Source organism: Crinia signifera, chromosome 4 (genome assembly GCF_055691185.1).
Source record: "Crinia signifera chromosome 4, ASM5569118v1, whole genome shotgun sequence".
Lineage (NCBI taxonomy): Eukaryota > Metazoa > Chordata > Amphibia > Anura > Myobatrachidae > Crinia > Crinia signifera.
Window position 1 is genome coordinate 83,887,856 of NC_139220.1, and position 17,457 is coordinate 83,905,312.

Here is a 17,457-nt window from a genome sequence, read left to right on the forward strand (position 1 = left end):
ACTGCATTGCCTCTAGGAGTTACTCCCCTGGATGTGTCAACATTCATTGAGAGCCACTGTGTTTCAAATGTGGTTGCTATGCTGCAATTTATTACAAAGCAAAGTTCTAACTGGACAAATCTGTACATGTGCTCTACATAGATCTAAACAATTAAGTGTGTGCCCCACATAAAGATAAACAATACAGCAAACTGGGCCAGATGCACCAAACTTCCAAAAGTGAAGGGTGATAAGCAACCAGTCAATCGGTTCCTAGCTGTCATGTTTTTCATATTTTAACATGACAGTAAGGAGCTGATTGGCTGGTTGTTTATCACTCTCCACTTTATAACTTTTTGAAACCTGGTGCATCTGGCCCAGTATGCTGGTGAAATTAGGAATTTTCTTCAGTGGGTGTTTAACTTGTTTACACAGCTGTTCAAACTAATTAGCATATGTCTAATGTCACTACACTGGCACAATTACAACTAATATAAAAATGAGAATGATTAATTTGAGAGGAGTGTCATGGATTTTAAATCCCAACTAATATTTACATCATTAATATTTACATCATTGTATGAGTACCACAATTTCTCATTTCCAGGAAATGACTTGATCCATAAAACTACAGTATAACACCACATGCGTGTCTAAAATAGGGCAACAATCCAACAGTTAGTGCGTGAATGCACTTAAGACTTTATTAAGCACTTGCACATCAATTCATTTTTACACATTATTTGTCATCACAAAAGCCCTGTGCTTTGCAAACATTGTTCATAAAATATTTGCTAACAAGGCTGAGTGTCCATTTGAATAGGAATGTTCCCCTACTTGGAGTCCACACAGATGATAGATGTTTGTAGACTAAAATAAGGGTAGGGTTTTAATTTCTCAGTGGTAAACACCATCCACACAGCTCAGAATCCTACAAAAATAGAGATTATGAAGCAGCCACAGATTATATGACCACACAAAGCAGCCATCTAACTTGAAAGAATGAGCAGAGTAACAGATATAACAAGACCAATAATTTATGCAGTAATATATTCACTAAATTTTAAATCATGATACAGATTTACTTTTTTAAGTCATGTGACCTCCACCCTCCAGTAAGGAAACATGCATGTTGAAGTGACACTCTTCCAAAGACTTTCTTAACAAACACACTGACATTGAATTTGGAAAACTAAAAATTAAATAGAAAAAAATAAATAAAAAAGCCCCGAAGCAGTTTTTTTACCATATCTATTATGATTGTGCTATTGGTGTTTGCAGAAACCATCTTGCTTAGATGTCAACAGAACATAATACATTGTGCTTCCATGGAGGGAAAAACTTAATACCCTGTAACTATCAATGTTAACACCTTTGCTGTAGATAAGAATCAGTCAGGAATAGTGTAGATGGTGCAATACTGTACATCCATCCAGTAGGGGTTAAGGTGATTTATGTATATAGGCAGTAGTTTAAGTGGACATGGCAATCTACCATATGAACAATAGGTATCATGTACCATAGAATTGTGTTTTATCCCCCCATCCTACCCCTCCTCTTTCCTATAAGTGATACTTTCGCAAAAGGTCTGATTGCCATGAATATTTCCTCTCCGGAAACCTTTCTGGAATTTTTATCTTCATGAAATCCTGAATACACTTTTCAAGCTCTTCCTCAATGGAGAGCTTTTCCTTTACCACTTTTTTTTTAGTTATGTTGGACTCTCTGGATCCCGTTGTTAAAGTTCGTAAAAGGTCACTTTTCCGTCGGATTTCAGACTGCTGGAGAATCTGCACTGGTCCTTTCTTGGCTGGTCGATCTAGAGTTTGTATGTTGGGTTGGCGGGTCACAGGCCCACAGATGACTGTCTCTTGAGGAGAGCTGGCTTCAGACTGACTGTCACAGCTGGATGTAGAGAGTTCATTGCAAGATGTCCCACTTTCACCCTCCTTGTCCCCTTTTGTGTTTTTACAGCAGCAGTCACAATGAGATGATGGCCATCTGGACGGCCCCCCTGCAAATAATCAGAAAACAATGTAAATATCTTCTTATGTATCAATCTCCAACTTAACAGCACAACAAAAAAAACTTCAATGTTAAACAATTTAAGGGAGATTTACACTACGTAAAAAAGACACCCTTTCCCTTAGCTACAGTCGTGGAACTAAGGGGTCTCCAGTCTGTTATCTCAAAAGGGACCAAAACTAATTCCGAATCATACTAGGACAAAAGCTCCGTACACAGAGTTCGATTTTTTTTCTAACTTTCTATTTGATTTTGCTTCTACCAAAAAAGAATCGAAATTGATTCAAACTGTTTTCAGCCGTATTCGATCCCTATTTTAGCCCAATTGAATCTAAATTAAATAGAAAAATAGACTGTGCAGGCAAGACTATATAGTACAGATCTGTACTATATAGTCTACATCGAATGTGTACACTGCACCGTGCGATACAATCTCAATCAAATTAGGATTGAATAGAAAACTCATCGCACAGTGTGTACAGGGCTTTAAGGTGTCCATACACTGTACAATTGCTGGGTGCGAAGAGATGATCGCTCCCATGTACATCCCATCACACAGCTCACAAAGTATGTGCTGCTTTTGTACTCATTACTTCTCATTGCATTGCAAAACTGATGCGATGTGATCTAGTCCAAATTGCATACAATAATTGTGCCGTGTATGGGCACCTTAAGATAGGGTTTTGATTAAAGCTAATTGGAGATCTGAAGTAGTGTGTCTGACTGAGACCAGAATGAATTCAAATTCTAATGCTGATAGAATACTTGGAGTGCAGGCACCAAGTACAGGTGTATATATAATTTAAGACACAACCCCATTGCATAACCTGATGCCAAAGTCACATATTTTTTATATTATTTTAAAATACTATAAAAAAATCACAACCTCATAGGCTAAAATATTTATTTCCTAAAGGTTACACAATCACATCATAGGAAAACAGACAGTTGTAAACAGGCTGGGCTAACACCGTGGGCTCACTATTAACGTTAAGGAATTGACCGTTTCTCCACAAATAAGCGCAAAGTTCTGGAGTGTCTGACATGCATTATACTGTATCTCATTTTAAAAAATCATCTATACACTTTTCAAAGCCAGCCACTGTACCATTCTGAACCTCAGTGGTTCATTTAACAAGTGACTAATGCCAAGTAATTAGTCACTTAAATGGATAATATAAAACCAAATGTAGTAAAGTGTTATGAATGGAATTCACTGATTGACTGCTTCATTGATAAGTTGATTCAGAAGTGGATCAATGTAGTGTTCAATCACCAGTCCAGCAAGTAAAGCCAGTTAATCAGTATATGTAGCAACTCTGCAGCTCTGAAGCCTTGCTGGCAGACGAATCAGAACGTGAGTGAATGTAGCATGCTAATACCGCAAATTATTAATTAATTATAATCAACTTCATTAAATCACTTGGTCCATGATATTGTATTCATAATCTGCATATATGGACAATAGCACTTCTCATTATGATTTAGCAATAGAGCAGTATAGCTACTCACAGAGGGACAGATGTAAAAAGCTTGAAATGTAATAAAGTGGAAAGTGAAAAACAACCCGCCAACTAGGCCCTAATTGGCATGTTACAGTCTGTGTTTGAAAAATGACAGTTCAGAGCTGATTGGCTTTTGGTTTATCACTCTCCATTTTACAATTTTTCCAAGCTTAGTCCATCTCGCCGATAATACCCCTTTATTCACTTGTGCGTTCATCATCACATACTAAAGGCTTACATAGTTGGTACTGACAGTAACTACAAATGTCGTTATAGTTTACTGATTGTATAACTCTGGCAGCATTCTGACCAAGCAAGAGCAATATGTCTTTCCACTAGTAAATCATACATAAAAACTATTGTATTATATTTCACCATAAATAAAGGTTCATAAGGGCAGACAGGTAGTTTGACAATTGTACCATAGTGCTATAACACAAAATTACACAGCTGAGATTACACAATGGTTACACAATGGTCACTGGGCACTTATTTATGAACAGAAACCCATTGTGAATCCAATTAGCAATCTTGGATCCCCTGTATCCAAGATTCTATAACTCCTATATGGTGAAAACCAGCTTTCAGGGGACATGCTGTTTGTCCCATACCAATTCTAGGTCTGGTCCAGCAACTTATACTCCAACCATGACCTCTCTCCTGGCTGTACTGGGGTGTTTAAAAACATTTCCATTAGTGTTAGACAAGATCCCAAATATGTTGCAAGCACACATGACCAATCCTACAATTATCACCCAATTTTAAAATCATGGTCAATCCATCGATGATCATACAATTTTGTGACAGATGCAATTATGTTAGTACAACATCATCTGAGCCCCCTGGAGACGCAATCATGTAATGAAATGTCACCTTACGGAGTAGGGAGCCTACCAGTCTGCATACACTCAAGCCAGGAACATTTATAGACCCAATCTTACACTTGTTCTAAAAACAGACCTGAAAAATCAATATTGGTTAAATTGAAAGTTATTTAATTCTTGCCTTAGGAAAAACTATTGAGTGACACTTTGTAAAACCGGCTGTGTGAATTTGCAACAAACGTATACACGTAGAGTATTGATTTCTGCTTGCATTGGCTAGTTTCTGAAATGCTTGCCCTTTTCATGTGATTTCTGCCTGTTTACGTTTCTTATCAAATAAAAGAAACCTATTGCAGTATCTTGGTTAAAAGAGAATCTCTGCCACTTGGATAGACACATTTTATGATTTGAGATTTGCAAACACTTCAGAAGAAAGTGTTTTATCTCTAGAACAGTTCACTTAGAGTAAATGTCATTATAAGCTTGGACACTACAAGGAGTAATCAGACTATTTATTCTTAACATCCTTGTTTCAAAAAAGTTGCCTTTGGCACAATGATCTTCCTTTATCACTGGAAATAAAACTTAGTATCACACAACATATCACTATGTGTTATCAAGGACCTTGCTTCTAAAGGCCCATACATACTGGGCGACTTTGAGCTGAAAGCAACTCAGTTTACTGATTTCAGCTGCTTTCACCTTGAAAGTCGCCCAGTGTGTACGAAGCAGCGTTGAGCGTTGATGCGTGCTCCTGCATCATCGCTGGCCTCCGAGGTAATGGGTTGGATGGCTTTCCATAGTGTCCTGCTATGGATAGTAGACCACCTTTGGAAAAATTGTTTAAATGGCCGAAATACATGCTGTGTGCATGCACACGCCGGGAAAAACTGTGTGAATTGACCTTTACACTATTCAGACTGGGTCTAACCCACATTCCATTCTCAACACTGTCAATTATAGACCTCAGATAATCACAAGAGATGAAGGGGGAAATTTACTAAGAATACAAAAATTTGTGTTCATATTCTTAATACGCCTGAATACGAATGCATACGGCTGTTATAGCTGTATGCAAATTCGTATTCCGGAGGAAAATCTACTAATTAGTCGTATTTGACTGATTCGGATTTTCCGATGGCGTATGGATACGTATTTTTTAGCCGATACGAATTCGTATTTTAACTAATTTGTCTCTGACAAAAACCAGCATGCTAGAGTCCTCACATGATATTAGCAGAAAAATGCAATACTTGATACATCCTGTCCTATGTGGGAGTGCATACAGTACCACCCTAATTTTGGTGGGACTATCCTGCATTTTGGGGGGAAGAAGTGCAGAGTTAACTCTCTCATCTGCTTAGCAAGGTCAGGTAAGTGACTTACACACCTGCAGTGTTATGTGAAATAGGTATGTGATGTGTGGCCATGACACCCTTTTGATGTGTGCACCAAAGGTTTGCCCACAAGAACCTGACCTCGTCTCCCAAATGATGTTGTTTAGGGCACCCCAAAGCCTTAATCCAGCTCTGTGTGCATCTTGGGTGGTATCCGCCTACAATACATGTTGTTGGTATTTATTGTGCATTATAGATTGTGGTGCCACCATACGTTCCCTTAAATATATAGAAATAATTTTTCCAGCTTTGTTTATATAGTATTATTATTATTATTATTATTATTATTATTATTATTATTATGCTTATACTTCTTCTTAGTTGTATTTGTATTGTATTGTGTTAATAATTATTTTGCATAAATAACACATCTCAGCCAATAGAAGGTTTTAATCCGGAGCATGGGAACGCCCAACGTTTTATGGGCGTCACCATGAAACCGCTGGGCAGATGCCTGCCGGGGTGGTCGGCTGATGTCACAGGATGTCAGCACCCGCACCCTTTTTCAGCAGACAGCAACATAAAGTCAGTTTTGATGACCATCAAATGACTTCTCTCCCCGTTGGCCGAACATGAGGGGATGTGTTCATGTACATCCCCTCCCATGATGCCAAGGTGCATTTCGGTTGCGGGGGGGGGGGACTTTCAACCAGGTGGCCATTCAGGGCTCGCCAAGCAGCAAATGACCGCTGCTTAGCAAGCCTTGATGAATCAGGCCCTCAGTACAGAGAAAATCCTAAACATTTCAGACAATAAAATTTCAGACAAAATTACATAGTAGAGATCCCCTGCTAGAAAATGACAAAACTTATTTTAAAACATTTTAAAGGAAAAACTTAGATGGAAAATGGAATAAAATGTGTAAACATTGCCAATGCTTTTGACACATTAAAAAGGTGTGAGAACGCACTAGGAAAACCGTCATGATTAAGTCTCCAGGTGGTAGCAAATTTCTCTTAAGTAACTTTTACCATTCTAAGAACCCAAGCAGCGTGAAAACTGAATCCCCTCAGCATCATCATTATAAAGGCTACATCTTGCCAGCTTGATGAGTCCATTAGGGAGGCTTCCGCACACCAAGAGCATACAAAGCAATAAGCAAGGAAAACTAAATTGCCTTTAACTTTTAACAGGTATGGAAAAAAAAGAAATAATAAGTTTCTATCAAACCATTATAAGAAAGACAGTAGAAAATAAAAGGCAGATCTGTATTCCAGTAAGTGCATGTTTGGTCCACAAATACCCTTAAATTGATTGATTGACTGTCTAAATCTTTCCATTTCACACATGCAAAATACATAAACATCTACTGTGTCCGACATTCTACTTTTTAAAACTTTAAAATAACTTTACACCAAAGATAAATCTACCATGCATCAATATGGTTAATTACAATAAATAAAATGCAGACTAAATCAAAACTCCCAGTTTAGAAAAAAATTACCTAAAAGACTAAATTCATGTTTTAAAACCAATTTGTGAAAGGGAACTGCTTAAATTTTACATAACAGACATTGTGGTCAGGGCTCGTTCTACCCTTGGGCAACTGCTTAGGTGCCAGGATCTGAGGGGGCGCCACTGAGTGTGCCTATAACAAAATTAAGGTGGTCTATTAGGAAGAGATGGTCGTTGATAAAAATGAGACACTGTCAGGAGAAAAGGCAGGGGAAGTCCCTGTCGGAGGAGCATGATCCTCCGACCAGCGACCATTAGGGGTCTGAAAACGGGAGCACTCACCCGGCAATTTATCGCTGGCACGCGCACTCCAATCACTGGCAATATGGTTGCTCAGTGACCATATTGCCAGCAATTTTTGCCCGTGTGTACACAGCTTTAGATGCTACCTTCACACTTTCACTTAAGGGTCTGGAAAGAGTATATTATGTGGGGTAGGGCAGATGTTTTGACTAGGGTACCGAGAAGCCTTATGCTGGTCCTAATTGTGGTTGTGGTACACTCTTAGACACAATCCAACTGAAAAGCTGAAAATCAGGTTTACTTCTTGTTATATCATACAGTACAATGGACTAGTATTTTGGATCCATCATTTTCCAGGTTGATAGTTATTGTGTTCCCCAAATGTGTGTCCTCCTATTCCTCCCATGTGTGTCCCCATATTTTTCCATGTGTTACCCCCTATTCCTCAAATACGCATTTTCCTATTTCTTTATATTATCTCTCTGACACAGACATAGTAAGCTTTGAAGAATGATAAAGTAAGGAGTACCAACCAATCAACTGCCATCATTTTCCAAATACAGCTTGTAACAGGACCTCATTGGCTGGAACTTTCTCTCTCTCTCATGCTAACTACATATTCTCTTTTTTAATCTCTGGTTGACTGGATTTGACTGTCAGTAGAGTTGACTCATCTACAATCATGCAGGTACGGAGCACAATGGCCACTGTAAACAGCTTCCTAATTCTGTCATGGAGATGCAGAAAATCATGGTAGCTGACTACATCTATGTCGTTTATGTCATAGGGTTGGGGGCAGGATGAGGATAATCTATATTCTTATTTATGTTGCTCTGGATCCATAATACCAGTGAGAGTAGTTAAGGGCTGCACATATTGTAGATGCATGCCCTACCTCCCACTGAGCATGATGGAGACCAGACAAAATGCACAGTTATATTATAACAATATTTCCGCAATATTACAAGATATTTTGACAGGGGTGGAGAAACACAAACTCTAACACGATGATAGGAAAACATCAACAAAAAATAGAAATAAAGGGCACTTGGTAATTTTACAGAGGTGTCATATGGACTTCACCCACCTGTCATTCAGTAATCAAGAATGAACAATGAGTGACCACTGCTGACTGAATGCATCATGAATAATACAATCACATTGCCTTTCCATATCATGTATTCTCTTGTTGACTGAATCCCACCTTCCCTGACAGCCACACCAAGCCAAAAGTTGCTTAAGAAAATTGTAAATGATGTAGGCAGCATGTGTGTATGCGTTGGGGGTATTATTGGATTTGGGTGGAGAAGGATGGAGGACACCAGAGGAATCCCTGTGATGCCATTTAAATAAACATTTTTTTAGCCCTAGCACTGGTTTATATTAAACTATTTTAAGATCCAGCTCCAAAATCCATTTTTATTTTAATGCTGCTATACAGTTGCTATGGTATGCAAGCTCCTGGTCCGGCTGTCTCTGGAGTGCGCTGGTTCCAGGTCTCAGAGCTGCATCTGAACAACAGAGACAAGTCAATCAGGATCAACTTCTATTTAGCACCTTCTAGAATATACCTGAATGGTTGCCTAAAGCAACATCCCATGTGAAATAGAACTCTCATTCTTAGTAAATTTCCCCCAGCACCTCATATACCCTTTGTCAGAACCAGATTAAGAGAGGGCCGGCAAGGGCGGTCGTCCTGGGGCCCCCCACACACAGGTTAATCTAACCCTGTTATTGGGACAGCGGCTGACCACCCTCCACCAGACTGTGCTAGCCTGGTATCACTTGCCGTGGTTTCTGGCCCGGCAATTGGAACAGCAGCTATCAATGCTCACTCTGCATACAGTGCAGCATAGCTCCCAAATCCCCTCATCAGCAGCACATGACACAACCCATCCATGCCGCTGATGAAGGTACCTGAGGGCCTCACTGCGCTGCCCTGTATCGGCAGCCGCTGTTCCAATTTCCGGGCCAGAAACCACAACAGTCGGTAGTAAAAATAATGCAGCCAGTATTTACCCTGCACAGAAACAAATAACTCACACAAATCTAACTCTCTCTGCACATGTTACATCTGCCCCACCTGCAGTGCACATGGGGCCTTATTTTGGTTCATTCTTTCTGACAAAATCCTTCTTAGATGGGCAAAACCATGTGCACTGCAGGTGGGGCAGATGTAACATGAGCAGAGAGAATTAGATTTGGGTGGGGTTTTACTTCAAAGTAAGATCTATATTGCAGTGTAAAAATAAAGCAGTCAGTATTTTCCCTGCACAGAAACAAATTTACTCACCCAAATCTAATTATCTCTGCAAAGTAACACCTGCCTCACCTGCAGTGCTCATGGTTTTGTCCATCTAAGAAGGATTTTGTCAGAAAGAATGAACCAAAATAAGGCCCATGGTTTTGCCCATTTTTACAACAAATTTGTACTGCGATCAGATCTGAATAAGGGCAAAGTCCACAAGTAGGAGGAAGTTCTCAAAAGGTGAGCCACTGTGATTTTGGTTTCAAACATTACTGGACATTGCCCATGTAGGATTAAGGATACAGTGATCTGCAGACAGATGTCATGGTATCCGGATATCCGCATTTCCAAACGGGTAGCAAAGGCATAACTACCATAGGTGCAAGGGGTGCAGCTGCTATGGGGTCCAGAGCTGAAGGGGGCCCATCTCTACTGTCTAAGTAATATGTTTTACATACATTTATCACCTTAAGATGCTAAATAGGGGCCCTTTCAAACTTTTGCTATGGGGCCTAAAGTATCTAGTTACGCCCCTGACGGGTAGTGTTCTTACTGCCGCTATATAAATAAATGTTTGATAACATATAAATTATGCATAGTAAACCAAACACAGACTTTTTGCGTGGGTATAAAAGAAAACTTAAATTCCATTTTTATTTTAAATTATTGTTGAAGCATTGCCTCATACAGTAACACTTTTTCTTCCTGTAAAATGAATATACATTTTTTTTTATTGAATAGAAAACAAAATTCACATCTCTTTTAGAAGCACAATACAAGAACAAGTACAAATAAGAAGCTGTATTTGTTCCATCCATTAGCATTCATCTTCTACCTCACATCACCCACAGAGATTATCGTTAGAATAACTATATTAGTCTGTCTGAAAGCAGTGCTTCACTGATTTTATTAAGCCCTGCTCTGTGCATGCAGGCACCTGGAGTATTATTTAACAAAACTTCATTTATTTAAAAGTTTGCTGATTACTATGCTAAATGCACATTTCTCTTAATTGGAGGAGTCCTCAGCATTTCTCTTCCTTTAATATGTACTCATGTTTTCCTTTGGCAGCAATAGAAAATAAGTCAGTTAATAAAAATGCACTTCTCCGTTCACTGCAAATTGCTCTACTGTGGTTTATAGGGAACAGTAATGAGCTGCCATCTGTGTATAAATAATAATGTACAACCAATAGATATTACTGATAATGTGTTTGGAGGAAACAGGAAAGTTGAACTTTTTTGTTAAGCAACTTGACCGATGTTCTTTGCATCTCTTCCAAATATTAAAGAGACTCACTAGTAGGTATGCCAGAAGTCATATATAATGTAAGGATCCAGTATGTAACAAGGCACAAGACAAGCAGCCAAGGGTGTGCCAGCTCTATGTTCTGTAAAGGACTGGTGACTTTTGCTAGAGTGTAAAGCAGTAAATAACTCTTCAGTAGACTGTCTACCTTCATCTATGTGCTGAGAAGCACTAAAATATTCTCCATTCGGATTTAATGAGTGCTAGATGCCCTAGTTTATTAGTACAAGGTCAGAGTAGAGTTTACTGTATAACAAGGTACAGCTCCTCCAAGATCATACTTTACATAAACAACTTATACCATAAAACCCCAAAAATTGGTTGTTAAAACTTGAGCACAGCAGGGTGCTTTTATAATTGCCTGTGTTTGGAAATCTGAAGTGTAACTTTGATCATTAGACTTAAGGATGGATCTGTCTTCATAACCAAACTGCACTTACTACATCCAAATGTTTTATTTTCATTACTCTTGTTTTATGTTAACATTTCTACAATGTCTCAATGTCACAGTTCCAGTTCTCAAGTTCCCAGTGAACCATACCTCTCATAACCCTGTTTCTATTAAAAGTCCTGATTTAAAATGGACATGATAAATAGGCACATATTGGAATGGGTATCTGAAAAATGGCCCACACCAGCCAATAAGCTTCTGTCATTTATCTAGCACCGTTTTTGAAATGACAGAAGCTGATTGGTTGCTTTGAACAATTAGTCCATTTATTTGTCCCAATGCTTGATACAACCTGCCCATAGACACGTCCTCAATGCTGCAGCTCAACCCCACCACAATTGTGAATACCCAAATGTTGGGAGATAAGTTTTATACAATTTTCCAATCGAATGTTAATTTGCAGAATTAGATAAGGGAAAATGTAATAACTATAGTAGTTTTTTGTAATTGTGCAAATATTTCCAAATAAATGTCAGGTATATTCAAGCTCTTAAATGGAAGGCCTATTAGTACAAATAATGGGACATCATTATAATACTAATGAGAGTTATGTCTCACATTTTAAGGGAACTCTTTGCAAAGTGATTTGCCTATGTGCAACCCCCTCCATCTGCTGTGCATGTTATTTGCAAACAACGAGAATTATTTGCAGCTGCAGCTAAACACTGTAAGGTGAGAGGAGCAGAAAGACTGTGTAAGTCTTTTACTCCTGATAAAGACATCTGCTGTTTCCAATGTTTAGACAAAATATATAAAACTACAAGCGGATTTGGCTTTGTTTCTAAATATGGAATTTGTTTACATGACAGATAACTCAATACAAGAAGTTCTGCATGAAAAGCAAAATGGAAATCAGGAGGAAAAAAAAAAAGCCTGATGGAAATTTTGTTGGAAGCAGAACATTCATTTGCATTATTGTTTATAAATAACTATCTCAAAAGTAAAACTGCTGCAAGGTTATAGGGGATGTCTCTACTCCCTCGTTGATTGGGGAATGGACAGATGGGAATGGTTTGCCTTTATTCTTGCTTGTACTGAAGAGTGCTGTAATCTAGCTTATCGGGAGACATGACTGACATCCGCTATCTCTAGGAGAGATGCCTAACTAGAACCAATCAACAAAGAGAAACCCTTACTGCCTCCTCCCCCTGACCACTGCCATAAATGACTTACCCATACCATCCCCCCCCCCCCCCCCCTTTTTGGTTGTAATTCTCAATGGGATAAATTTACTAAAATGGGAGTTCTATTGAAGATGAGATGTTGCCATAGCAACCATTCAGATTCTATTGATTATCTTCTAGAACAGGGTGGCCAAACCGGTCCTCGAGATCTACCAACGGTCCACGTTTTCCAGGTTACCTAGCTGGTGCACAGCTGCAGTCATTAATAACTGTCACATTTTAAAACCTGCTGCATTAATTCCTACTATAGATCCACAGGTTGCCTGGAAAACATGCACCGTTGGTCGATCTTGAGGACAGGTTTGGCCACCCCTGTTCTTGAAGGTGCTAAATAAATAAGTATAATCTGATTGGTTGTTATGGGCAACATCCCATCTTCAGTAGAACTTCCATCTTAGAAAATGTACCCCAATGTGGCAATAATGTGTCCTACTCATGTGCTTACATTTAAAGGAACAACAGGCATAGCTCATTCTGCATCAGTGCCCAACACTACATGTGTACAAGAGGATAAGCAGTATAGGAAGGAGAGCAGCAGTGAAGACCATTCATAATAATATAAATTCAGATATTTGGCAAATCTGGTGTTAAGGTTCTATTTGAGTCAAATCTCTGGAGTATACTGGAGTATGACAGGTGAGTCTCTGCCTAAGCCGAGCGCACATCACTAGTGAACAGCAATAGAAGCATATAGTAAGTTTTAGAAGTAGGATTTTAGTACTGCAAAAAGGGCAATGCTTCTTTATCTAAAGGTACACCTACTGGTCTTTTTGGTGCATCCCATGGTGTCTCTGCACCTGGGAAATAAAACTGTGCTTAAGCTTTGTGCATTCACAGACCAAATATTACCATCAGGTACAAAATGCTCTGCTCCAGGTACAAAATTCTCTGCTCCTGGACATCTCTTATAATGTATAATTGCAGTCACCTGTGTTGAACTAGATGTCTCAATACTAGAGGCAGTAATCATACATTAAAAGGAAGTCTGGGTACAGAGCACTTTGTACCTGATGGAAGGGATCGGGTTAATGGGTTTACATGCACCTGAACATAGGGGGTTATTCTGGTTAACTCAATCAGATGTGAATTTGCACCCTTGCGAGTCAACCAGATCCGGCCCTGTGAATGGTGGTTTGCTCGTCCTGGTTCGCGCACCCAGCATGCAAATGGATGTTTTACATAAACATCCTTTCGCAGGCCAGGGGGAACCTTCCATATGTTTTGATGGTCACCCAGATATGCGTGCACATTTGTGAGGAAATGGGCGGGCAAATGAAATTCGTGATGTCAGGTGCCCACCCCAGCGCCCACGGCAATTATCATGGGAATGCCAAGCATCGGTCCCTGTGCGATCGAACGGCCGCTGCAAATGGACCAGAATAAGGTCCATTGGCATAGTACAGAGTATATACACATATCAAGAAACCTTGGTTTATGTATTGATAAGTTAATCATCACAGTGACATGATATTGAGGACTTTTGTTATTGCATGTGTTAGTGAGTGTTTATGTAAAAGCTTTTATTGCACGGGTTGAACTGGAAGGTCAATTTGTGGATATTTGTGTCTCCATATTTTTATTGTCTCACATTGGTCTGCACTATTTATTTACTTAGCTTTTTTCATACTGGGGAATTACAGTACAGAATACCTGGTCCACAAAGGAAAATCTGTACAAACAAGCACAAGAAAACTACTGTATCCCACTTATAAAATGTAGTTCACTTACTGTATATAGTCACAAAACTGATATTCTGTAAACAGTATACAGTACACTGAGTTTCACTTTCCATCTCTGGCTTTGTTGTACTTTGATAGGGGTTGGTGCCAGCAGTTAGTATCTTGGCAGTTCAAATCCTGACATCACAATCCTGGCAGTCACCATGTCTATGGATCTCCGTGAGTATTCTAACCCTAACCCATCCTTCCTGCAGCCTAACCGTAACCATCCCATTCAGCAGCCTATTCCTAATCATCCCTTCCTACAGCCTAATAGTCCCCATAGTGTCTAAACATAACCCTAAAACTAACACTCACCATCATGATCCATCAGCATTGTGACCTTCAGGGGACTGTAACCTTTGGGATCCTGACCAAATCCCTTATGGCAGTAGGGGATAGTATCATGTGTCACTGTTACTCTTTCTTCAATTTCTAGCTCTCCAGGGTTTCATAAATCTGCCCTCTACCAACCAATCAGCTCCTTTCATTTTTCAAACAGATCCTGTAGAAATGACAGATAGAAACTGACTGGATAGAAACTAAGGGGCAGATTTATTAAGCTCGGTGAAGTGATAAAGTGTCTGGTTTTTATCACCAGCCAATTAGCTCCTACCTGTCATTTTTCAAACCAAGCCAGTAACTTCACAGTTGGCCAGTGGTAAAAACCAGACATTTTATCACTTCACCGAGCTTAATACATCTGCCCCTAAATCTCTCTCCACTTTATGTCTCTGCAAGTTTTGATCAATCTACCCCTTATAAGTTTAAATTAAATAGGTTACTTTGCAAATTAAGCATTTATGCAATTATTATCTCTCGATAAATGAACCTAGACTGAATACCAAAAGTAGTTGCCAAATCCTATGTAATATAACATACTTGAAGTAAGATGAGTGTTTTCTCATGCATGTCAGCACTGAATACTTACTTATATCATGACACATGCTTCCTAAATAGGCTAGTACTTCAATCATCTGAATCCCTCGTTCCCGGCCTCATACTCTAATGGCCAATCTGATTCGCTAATGTCAAATTTTCTGACAATCACCAAAATCCAACATATTAGAAACCCCTGAGTTACAGGTTATGACCCCAAATTTTTCAGGATCAAGGATTTTCCAGGCAAAGCCAATGCTCCACACAATGGGACTGATTCAGAACTGATCTCCATGCAGAGGCCTGCATGGAGATCAGAAAAGCAGCACTGTGCAAGTCTACAAACGACTTACACAAATACAGTATTGCCGATTGCCAGCCAGCTGCAGATCAATACGCAACTCACTCACCATCTAATGATTTTCCTCAGTCTGTGCAAGTGTCCGGAACACTGACCCTTCCACAACTCTGTGACAGAAACAGGATGATCGAGGCCGGAGCTGACATCACACACCCTCCCTGAAAATGCTTGGGTGTTACCACCCCCAAATGTCAGCTTCCTGTCAATCAAGTTGTGGGGGGATTTAAAAAAAAAAATAATCAATGATTTTTGTCACTGTTTGGCCTCGTGCATGCGCAAGTTTAAATTCACACAGCTGCGGTCAGTTCTGAATATTCCCTATAGTCAAGAAGAGATCAGATTACATGAATCAATATGAAGCTATTGATTTGTTAAATTACTTTTCCCAACATTCAAAGTAGAACAAGTACTGTAGGGTCATGAGTGGTACCTTATAAGCTAATTGGAAGCTGGTCCCCCAAGAGATCATGCAGGGGCGGATCCAGGATAAAATGACAGGGGGGGCACCATGATAAAAAAGGGTTTGGGTGGGGGAGGGGCGGTGTTAGTGGTGCCAGTGTACATGCTAAGAGAGCGGCAGGAGAGGGTGGGAATGGAATTAAAAATAGGCCCTGGCATTTAAAGTACGCAGGCCCACCATGGCAACAAAAGTGAAGGATGTAGTTGTGCGCGCGCCAAAGGCGCGCTCCGGAAAAGGGTGTGTGGCCACTCAACAGGGGGCGTGTCAACACCATATACAACTTCTACACATTATGCAACAAACTACTAGACCCCATTATACTTGCCCCTTACACATGATGCCAAATGGAATGAGCCAAAATTGACATAATGCCACATGGATTGAGCCAAATTCAAATAATGCCACATGGATTGTGTCAAAATTCACATAATGCCACATGGATTGAGCCAAAATTTACATAATAACACACGCGGATTGAGCCAAAATTCACATAATGCCAAATGGATTGTGTCAAAATTCACATAATGCCACACGGATTGGGAAAAAATTCACATAATGCCACACGGATTGAGCCAAAATTCCCATAATGCCACATGGATTGAGCCAAAATTCACATAATGCCACATGGATTGAGCCAAAATTCACATAATGCCACACGGATTGGGAAAAAATTCACATAATGCCACATGGATTGAGCCAAAATTCACATAATGCCACACGGATTGGGAAAAAATTCACATAATGCCACATGGATTGAGCCAAAATTCACATAATGCCACACGGATTGAGACAAAATTCACATAATGCCACATGGATTGAGCCAGAATTCACATAATGCCACACAGATTAAGCCAAAATTCACAATACACTTCATAAACAGTGACATTGTCCACCAAAGGCTTGCATTAAACATTTACACCATAATGTCCATTACACGTTAAGTTACACGCCATTATGTCCATTATGTGTTATGCCAAACACCATAATGCCTATTAAAAATTATGCTACATAAGTGCTGCTTCTCTACATGCTCATTGCCAAGGGTTCCATGCTCATTGCCAGAGGTTCCATGCTCATTGCCATGTGGGATTACATGCTCATTGCCAAGGGGGAATACATGCTCAAGGTAAATGGGGGACAGCCGCCGCCAGGCAGAAGTGATAGCCACTGACAGTGGCAGAGCCTGGCTGTATTCAGAGCACTGCAGGTCCCGGCTATTTGAAATAATACCCCTTTCACATCAGAAAATGCATTCCCAGGTTGGCCCCTTTTACACCAGCCTAGTCCCTGCATTTTCTGGTGTGAGGGGAAGAGAAAACCACCCCCCCCCCTTAACCAGTTATCTCATTTAACCGGCTATATCTTCGGAACCAACTGACCCATTTACATGAGAGAAGTATTATATTGAATAACTTTTGAG

At 39.7% G+C, this 17,457-nt stretch overlaps 1 protein-coding gene across 1 annotated transcript in view; it reads right to left on the reverse strand.

Moving 5' to 3' along the window:
• Positions 1–652: 652 nt before the first annotated feature.
• The window catches only part of KCTD16 (potassium channel tetramerization domain containing 16), a 294,529-nt gene continuing 277,724 nt past the window's right edge, over positions 653–17,457 (reverse strand). Inside the window, exon 3 of the mRNA XM_083181915.1 lies at positions 653–1,993. Coding sequence (XP_083038041.1) covers positions 1,542–1,993 — 452 coding nt within the window. The 3' untranslated portion in view covers positions 653–1,541. The remainder of the gene's footprint in view (positions 1,994–17,457) is intronic.